Source organism: Vidua macroura, chromosome 7 (genome assembly GCF_024509145.1).
Source record: "Vidua macroura isolate BioBank_ID:100142 chromosome 7, ASM2450914v1, whole genome shotgun sequence".
In the NCBI taxonomy this organism is placed as follows: domain Eukaryota; kingdom Metazoa; phylum Chordata; class Aves; order Passeriformes; family Viduidae; genus Vidua; species Vidua macroura.
Window position 1 is genome coordinate 23,761,690 of NC_071577.1, and position 9,285 is coordinate 23,770,974.

The window sequence follows — 9,285 nt, forward strand, 5'->3', positions numbered from 1 at the left end:
AAAGATGGGTTATAAAAATTTGTCCCAGCATCACAATTCAAATGAAGTTTTTAAGTTCAAGCAGATTAGACCTGCACCATTACAATCTCTACATCAGCTGAATTTCAGGTGGCAATTAAAGAATCTTGCTGAAAGCACACTATAAAATCCAAACAGGCAAATGTACCTCCACTAAGGAAGGAAGGAAACAAAAGGAAATGAGTCATAAGTTTTGGCAAACAGATTAACATTAGGGTGAACTGTGTTGGGGGCAAAACTACAGGATGTTACATCCTTGAGTTTCTGAGTAGTATCAGTATGTCACAGGATGTACTGGCACCTAGAGCTCCAACCCTCTTTTAAAGGCACAGATGAGATTCTGGACCATAATCTTTTGTCAGAAGCTGTCCCACCCCCCTCCATTTTGAGTCAGAGCTGAACAGTTATAAGATGTAAAGGAAGATTCCATTCAGGGACAATGTATAGTTAAAAGTATTATATCTGTGACTGTTTAATTAAAATTTATTTAAATTCATCTGCTTTTCCTTCCTCAATAATTGACAAGCTGAATCTTCCACTTAGTCATTATAATGCAATTCTGCTGACCTCTGTGGACTTGTTGTAGCTATACTGGTAGAAGAGGGTGGAAAAATTGGCTCAGAATACTGTAGAAATGTCAGCCATTCAGAAAGAGTCTATTTTATTGAAAACTTAAGCCCAATATGGTTGTTTGACACTGTGTTGACAACAAATATTGCACATTTTCTGTTTTCATGAAATGATAAAGAATTTTTATAAAAGATAGACTACTTAAATTTTTTTGGTACTTATATTACAAATTATCTTCAGAAGCCTTGCTTGGCTTATCTGGGAGACATAGTACACGTCTTTAGCTCTCAGAGGTAGTACATGTAAATGATACATAATAAACGATGGAAACAAGAGTATAATCCTGGGAGGATTATAATTTCTATGTTTTAACATCTTTTTTCTAATACAGTGTATCAAACTGGACAAGATAGACAATCCCAATTCTTTAATGATTACAGTGGCCATCACCTGTCTTTTGAGAGGGAAAGATGACAGCTCTTCTTTGTCAGAAAGCTTTGACTTCCTTAAATAAATAAAGTCCTTGTAATACTGCAGCTTGACTGCTCAATATGTGTCAGTTCCTCTTTCAAGGCAAGGTCATAAAGAAAGTCATCTTCTGGTAGTGGCAGCTGCTGTGTCAGTTTTCCATAAATTTTCATAACAGCTCCTAGTTAAAGTACAAATACCAAGGCAGCTCAAAGAGAGATGTTTCAACTGATTTCTTGGTGATGGATACTGTTTAGTTATTCACATTTATTTTGTCAAATCTGTTACCAGTCTTTGTTGTAGTTAGAAAAAGGAATTGAACAGAGACCTGCAAAACAATGGGCCACTTTTTCAGTTCATGTCTGCATCCTTTCCTGCTCCCTCTAGTTGTTGCATATTTACATTCAATAGGAAAATGACAACATGCATATCCATATTTACTGTTAATACACATACAATCCTCAACTCCTCTTTTTACAGTAACAGAATTAGTCTGTGTCATCTTTCCACCATGCACCTTTATTGGCTCATTGCCTTATTCAACTGGCTTCTGGAGCTCAACCCAACAGCATAAAGCTGTATCAATTAATTACCTTTATCCCCAAAACCTAGATAAGTATAAAACCACTATTTCTGCAAAGATGGTTTGGAGAACAGTAAATAATTAGCATTCATAGCTGATTTTAAAATATGTGTAAATTTGGTGTGTTATGACACAATTAAACATCATTTAATTTCCTATGTGTCCCTGAAGCCACAAAATAGCTGCACTTTCTTTATCTATAGCTTTTTTCTTCTTTAATTTCAGCATCGATCTACACAGAACGATTTATGGGTCTTCCTATAAAGTCCGATAATCTTGAGCACTATAAGGTGAGAATTCTGTTTCTGTGCCAATCTGCCTTAAATTTGAATCACACTTCTATGGATGAGTGGAACTGTGAAGAAAGAAAGTGGCCCACCAGCTCTCATGGTACAGTCCTTTTGTAGCAAAGCTACTGCCATGAAACTCTTATCTCCATAATGAATTGTAGGTTTGTATTTATAAATCCCAAAAATGCTAAATGGAAGTCCTTATTCTCTTACTTGGACAAGTCAGACTGTTCTGCCAGTGCAAACCATTAGCCTAGAAAAGAACTGAAGTGAGAGGGATTAAAATGTTGATCTTAATAAGGTTTTAGTTGGTACTGTTAGCTGAGATATGCAAACTGCTTCATCCAAATTTTGCTCTCTGATAATAAGATCATAAGGACACTAAATGATCAGAGCAGCTTTCCCTACCCAGTACAGGTTGCCATTCTTTTCTTCACATTGGTAGGAAGTCTGTGGTTTCCTTAGCAGCACACACACCAGCTCCGGATACAGAGAGGCCTGGATTAGCATCCAAAGAACTTAGTGGAAACACTCCTGTTAAAGATTTGGACTGTATTCTCAGTACGTATTTCCATCCTAACCTGAAGAACAGAAATGCTCAATACCAAACAGCCCTGGTGGAGCTGTCTGGGTAGTCAGGAACTAGAGCATTCTGGGAATGACATGACTAGTGGTGTTCTTTGTATGAATTGGCCCTTAGAAAAGACACTAAATATCAAATCTGTTCCTGATAGTGTAGACATTTGTGACAGCACAAAAAACAACCTGCTGCAAGCCAAGCTTGCACAGGGACCTTCTATGGACAGATCTCATCAATATGGTGCAGATTAATATTTTTTCTTCTGCTGGTGCTTTTCAGAACACATGCAAATGATGTAAGAAAAAAACAGTATTTATTTATAGGTATTCATGTCCTGAAGCCAAAGTCACAGATCACAGATGCACAGAATAATTTAGTTTGTCAAAGACTTCTGAGATCATCAGGTCCAGCCATTAACCTTACACTGCCAAGTGCATCACTAAACCATGTCCCCCAAGTGCCACATCTACATGTCTTTTAAATACCTTCCCATATGGTGACTCAATCACTGCCCTGAGTGATTGTCAGGCCTGTTCCAATGTCTGATAACCCCTTCCATGAAGAAAATTTTCCTCATATCCAGTCTAAACCTCCTCTGGCGTAATTTGAGGCCATCCTCTTGTCTGGTTGATTGTTGCCTGGGACAAGAGGCCAAGCCCCAGCTGGCCAAAACATATCTTCAAGGAGTCATGGAGAATGTTAAGGTCCCTCCTGAGCCTCCTCTTCTCCAGGCTGAACACCCTCAGCCATTCCTCAGAGGACTCACTCTTCAAACCCTCACCAGCTTCGTTGCCCTTCTCAGGATACACTCCAGCACCTCTGTCCTTCTTGGGCCCAAAACTGAGCACAGGATTCGAGGTGTGGCCTCACCAGTGCCCAGTAAGGGAGGTGATCACTTCTCTGGTCCTGCTAGCCACACTACTTTTGGTACAGGCCAGAATGGCTCTGGCTGTCTTGGCCACCTGGGGGATGCACCGGCTCATGTTCAGCTGTTTTCAACCAATTCCCACAGGTCCTTTTCTACCAGAGAGAGCTTTCCAGGCACCCTTCCACATGGCCCCTAGTGCTGAATAGGGTTGGTTGTGACCCAAGAGCAGGACATGGCACTTCGCCTTGTTGAACCTCAGACAACTAGCTTTGGGTCTTTGATTTAAGTTGTTCAGATCCCTCTGAGATAGATAGATAGATAGATAGATAGATAGATAGATAGATAGATAGATAGATAGACACACACACACACATACATATACAGCCATGGTTTCTATTGTAATCTCAGATTGATGTGAAGTCACTGCTGTCATGTCAGTTCAACTGTGTGATTGTTTTTCTACTAGGTAATGAAAGCCTTTCAGCACTATGAATAAGTAGTTTAAATTGAAGTTGCTGAACTGTTCTTTTTTCCTCTCAACAGAATTCAACTGTGATGGCAAGAGCAAAGAATTTCCAAAATGTAGAGTATCTTCTCATCCATGGAACAGCAGATGGTGAGGTTTGCAAATGGCAGAACAAACACAGAGCCAGAATCACTTTGTTTGAAAAACATTAAGCATCTATTTTTGATTGGGTCAGGTCTTAGATCTTTGGTAGATTTCCATATGACCTATCATAAGATGCTTACTCATTCTTAGTAGTGTCAACTGTATCACTTGATAATTAGTGGACACAGCTAAATGCACTCTAACTTTATGCTTTGTGGTATTAACACGTTTCAACAATCTTTTTTTTTTTTTCTTTTTAGATAATGTACATTTTCAGAACTCAGCACAAATTGCAAAAGCTTTGGTTAATGCACAGGTGGATTTCCAGGCAATGGTAAATAATAGACTATTTTTCATTTTGAAAAGTGGTTCTTAACTTTATCAATAAGCTTATCTGACATTTGGCAGTGTTTTTAACTACCCTGTTCAACTGAACATGCTTCAAAATTTGGCAATTGCTAGTGCATTTGTTATTCTTCATAAACAATTTCTCAATTTCTTCCCCAAATGATTTGTCTGCTCTTTTTTTTTTTTTCCCTTGCCCTTTGCATGCTAGCAGGATTTTCCTCTTGTCAAGAAAAACTTGGAGGCTTTTAAAATGAGCCAGGAAGAATAAGAATTCAGCCTCCTTATATATGTTTTTGATTCCAGCTAAAAGAGGAAGGTGAAAGAGCTGAGTTCTGGGGCTGAATTGTCACTAGTTGTGATAGATTCAATCTTGAATTGGACTTGCCCACAACAGGCAAGAAATGAAAGAAACAAAAAGGGTGTAAGATATCCAAATATATATTCAGAATCAGCAAAAAAAAGTTCTCTGAAGAACTTGCATGGGATAGCAGGCACAGACAGAAAGAGAAACACATAGGCAAGAGGTTGCAGGATATAAAGGAGAACTAAACAGGGGAAATGTAGATCTGATGTATATGCTAACCTCTGCTTCCAAATCATTTCTCTCAGGGCTAATAACCAAAGTGTGCTTGCTATCAAACATACTGATCTTCTGCCCGAGTCTGGTTTCACAGGGCCATGAACTCCCCAAAAAGGGATAACAGGGGTTAATAGGCCCTTTTATGTATTACACATTTTCTGCCTCCTTTGCTGATCTTTAGCAAATCTGGGTTGTATCTTAAGTATCTGGAATACTGTATGCAGATGTAGTCATTCTGGTTGAGGGGAATGGCAGATATTTCTGCGTTAGCATAATTCATATGTGTGTTTTATTTCCAGATTGTCACTCACAAGTTTCATGGCTCTGCTGTAATGCAGGATGTTTTGAATAGAACTCAAACAACATTTAGCTGAAATTTTGTTGCTTAGAGCTCAGTACTTATTCCTAAGCAAGACTCTTACCCATATTACCCAGGCCATGCAGCAGGTCAAGGGAATTTCATCCCTAACAGCATCTTAAGGCTCTTTTGCCTGACTTGAAACAACTGGCCTGTAAGTACTGAGGCAGTAATGCTTACTCTTAAGTAACAGAAGGTTTAGAAACCTTTTTTTTCAGCAAGAATAAGAATATATTAGGAACTGATGAAAAACAATTATCAGGCTCCTAGTCTTTCTTGAGCCATCCACTTTCTTATGTGTAACAATAAAATACATTTTTTGTATTGTTTAACTCTTGCAGAATTGAAAATATAAGGGGTTTATGTTTTGGTTTTGCTTTTTCTTTCAGTGGTATACTGATCAGAACCATGGAATTCCAGGCCTTTCCAGCAAACATCTCTACACACATATGACCCACTTCCTCAAACAATGTTTTTCTTTGTCAGAATAACTAGGATACTCAGAGCATGCTAAGGCATCTGAGACATCTTTGGGAGAATGAGAAGACAGCAGTACCCAAGTTGTATAGTGTTCAGGTGAATTGATCACAGGAACTTTGACATTTTAAACTTGATGTTTACATCCACTTTTGATATTGTATATTAGCAAAAGTTATGGTAACAAATGTTTTGACACATTTGATACCTGTTTGACAGAAAAAATAAAATCAGACTGTAAAGCGTCTTGTGCATCTATTGCTGACTTGCTTAAACTTGCTTAAATTATATTCTGCAGTCCAAGAAAGGTTGTTCATTGCAAATGCACACTGTCAGATTAATATGATTGCATTTGTTAACTAGAACTGTAAAATGGGAAGGGGCAAAGGAAGCAGTGCAAATACCTAATTAGCATCCAAGAACCAGTTTCTCAAAATTTATTTCCAACTTTTTGTAAAGAATCCAAGAAGAGATAGGAACACACAATATTTAACACTGAAGTTTGGGTACTCATTGAGAGTATTGAATGTGTTCATATTTTATTCAACTCTTATTTGAAACCTTGATTCTGCAAAACTTTTAGTGCTCATGTTTAAGCATGAAAGCAGGACACTTATGATAACTATCATATATCAGTGGGTTTTTCACCTGTATTCAAAGAATGTGAGCCATATTGACCTGTTTTTAATTTCTAATCATCACCTCAGCATTCAAATTGATCTCAGTGTCATTCATCCCATACTAGAGGGGAAGGATCAAAGGATTGTGCTTTCTTTGCTTTGTTTCTAGTGCAACTATTTTAGGAAGTCTTTAAAAATGATGGAAGCTAATAATGATTGCAATACTTGTATTCTTTTCATTAGTAATTAAATCAGTCCTGTCATAATATAAGAATATTAACAAGATAATTGGCAAGAGATCCATTGTAGATTAAACAATTCCTTGGTCATGTGTTTAAAAAATTCTGAATTAGTCTTCTGCATAAGAACCATGGTCTTTCTGACCCAACCTCTGCTATTAGCTGTTGAGAGTGCAAAATAACCTAAAACAGATTGTCTTGCTTTGTTACAAAGCAAGCTGCTTCAGAACTCTCAGTGAGAGACCAGTTGCTGCTTCTTTGTGGAAAAGCAAGGGGTTTCATTTGACTTTCTTGACAAAAACATGGGGTCTGGCCAAAATAATTAAAATGTGGAAGTGATTTGCTATGTAACAGCTTCCTTCGTTTGTTAATGGCAATATCAAATCTGATTTTCCACACATGAGAACATTCCTTAGATACATCTTTATGCAAATGTAGTTGCCAAGCTGTTTGTAATGGTTAAATTATACTTTGATGGGAACTCTTCAGAAAATACTCAATTAGTTCAGGTTTTTTTGGAAACACTGCCAATTACGTGATGTTAATGAGCTTTTTGTTGGTAATGTAATTAAAATTCAACTGCCATAATGGCTAAAGGAAAAAATTATAGCTGTAAGAAAGTTAAAATTAAGCAAATATAACATGAAGTGGGCCTAATTAGATGTTGATTATATGGTCCTATGTGCATTTGCTGCACACAACAGTACTCTCAGAAATATGGTTGTCTTACAAATAAGGAATACAATTCAGTTGAAATAATGAGATTTAACTCTCAATTTCTTATATTGATACAACACCATGGAAATAATTGTAATGTTGTGGTGAAAGAGAGAAAAATTAAGCTCTTATCTGAGATGCTTATAAGTTTAAGATACCTGAATATGTCAATGAGAACCTAAGTAATTTCCAAAAAAGCATGGTATCAATCTCACATAAATATCAATACATTAAGGTCACTTTAACTTCTGCACCTTTATTTTATTTATTCTATTGAAAATCCTCTAAGTTCTGGAAATTTGGGCAGATAGATTGGCCCTTTGTCAGTACTGTAAGTAATAAATGATGCAATGTGTTGTTCACACCCTGCCCACAGGTCGGATGTCTGAAGGTTTTGGAAGTATTTGAAATAAGGGACATTTCAGGAAAATCAGTCAAATAAAATAATAGAAGGTACCTCTTTCTCAAGAGGTGCATTAGCTATTTCATTATTAATCTGCCCTGAGGCCTGTTTGTTTCCTAAGGCAATCGTACACATCTTCCAAACTGTCCACCATCTACTTTGGCTTGTAGGCAGCAGTTGTGGGGATAAAAAAAAAATAAAAATCATTGCAGTTGCTGCCAACATTTTTCCTTCATTGTTTTTCATGTTGTTAATTTCTTTGCCTTACACAGTGTTCTTGCCAAAGAATGGGAATATGTCTCCAGCAGAGTGTGACATTTACACTGAATTGCTGAAATAATGTTTAACCTGAAAGCTTTATGATAGAGCAACCATGTGTTTTGATGACCTGGGAGAAGATGTCCTAAGTCTGTGAGTGTCAAAAAAACCCTCTTAAAAATACATCAACATCAGATTGCTGGCTGGCCTGTGCTTATAACAGGTGATACCACAGTCAGTCACTAGAAATGGTGCAGAGCACTGCAAACCTACCCTTGTACTATAACAGAATCACAGTATGGTTGGGGTTGGAGGAGAACTTTGGAGGCCTACGTATCCCACTTCCCTGTTCACACAGGGCTACCTACATCCTATAGCCCAGGACTTTGTCCAGATGGCTTTTGAATATCTAAACGGCATCTGGACACTCTACAGCCTCCCTGGGCCACCACTACCAGTGCTTGGTCACCCTCATAGTAAAAAAGTGCTTCCTTATGCTCAGACAGAACATTCCAGGTTTCAGTTTGTGCCTGTTGCTTCTCGTTCTGTCACTGGGCACCACTGAAAAGATGTTGGCTCAGTCTTCTTTGGAAGATATCCCTTCAGATATTTATATACAGTGATGAGATTCTCCCAAGCCTTTTCTTCCCTAGAAAGAGAACATGTTCCATTCTGCCTTGTCTACAAACACAATTCATGTTACAAGCATTACCCCAAACATTCACTGGATAGGTATTTGCCCTACTCCAATCAGAGAGAAGAGCCTTAAGAGGCTACAGGACAGGCTCTGTTGTAACAGATCTTCAGTAGTTCAAGTTGAAATGGCTTGTCCTGAGGTATCAAGGTGAAGCTAACAAAGTATGTGAATAAAAGTATATATAACTATACTGCAAACATAGAATATGGTGTGTAAGAGCCAAAACTAGGACACAATTTGAATTAAGCTAAGTTCTTATGACAAGAATGAATATCCTCAAAGTTTTGCTTCCCACTTTCAAATGTTTTAGAGGATCTGGTTTTCAAAAAATGCTGAGCACTTTCTGTTCTTTTCTATTTTGGATAACACTCTCACACTTCATACCACGTCAGACAATGGAACATGAGTCTTCCAATACCTGTCATATAAACAAGGTATCCAAGCCTCTGAAGACAGGAAGTAGTTTTTCTGAATTAGGTAGACAGGCCCTTGATAAATAGCCACAAATTCAGTTGTTTTCAAGCCCTATGAATTATTTCTAGCTTTTGCAAATTAAAACTAGAGCTGAAAAGGAAAAATCACTTTATTCTAGGAGCTGAAG

General features: G+C 37.7%; 1 protein-coding gene across 3 annotated transcripts in view; it reads left to right on the forward strand.

Annotated features, from left to right (window-relative positions):
• Window positions 1-5,995, forward strand: part of FAP (fibroblast activation protein alpha) — a 37,822-nt gene extending 31,827 nt beyond the window's left edge. For all 3 annotated transcript variants that reach the window (XM_053982852.1, XM_053982851.1, XM_053982853.1), the window contains 4 exons: window positions 1,865-1,929; window positions 3,921-3,993; window positions 4,248-4,321; window positions 5,663-5,995. In XM_053982852.1, the coding sequence (XP_053838827.1) occupies window positions 1,865-1,929; window positions 3,921-3,993; window positions 4,248-4,321; window positions 5,663-5,764 (314 nt within the window). In that variant the 3' untranslated portion in view covers window positions 5,765-5,995. The remainder of the gene's footprint in view (window positions 1-1,864; window positions 1,930-3,920; window positions 3,994-4,247; window positions 4,322-5,662) is intronic.
• Window positions 5,996-9,285: the final 3,290 nt, after the last annotated feature.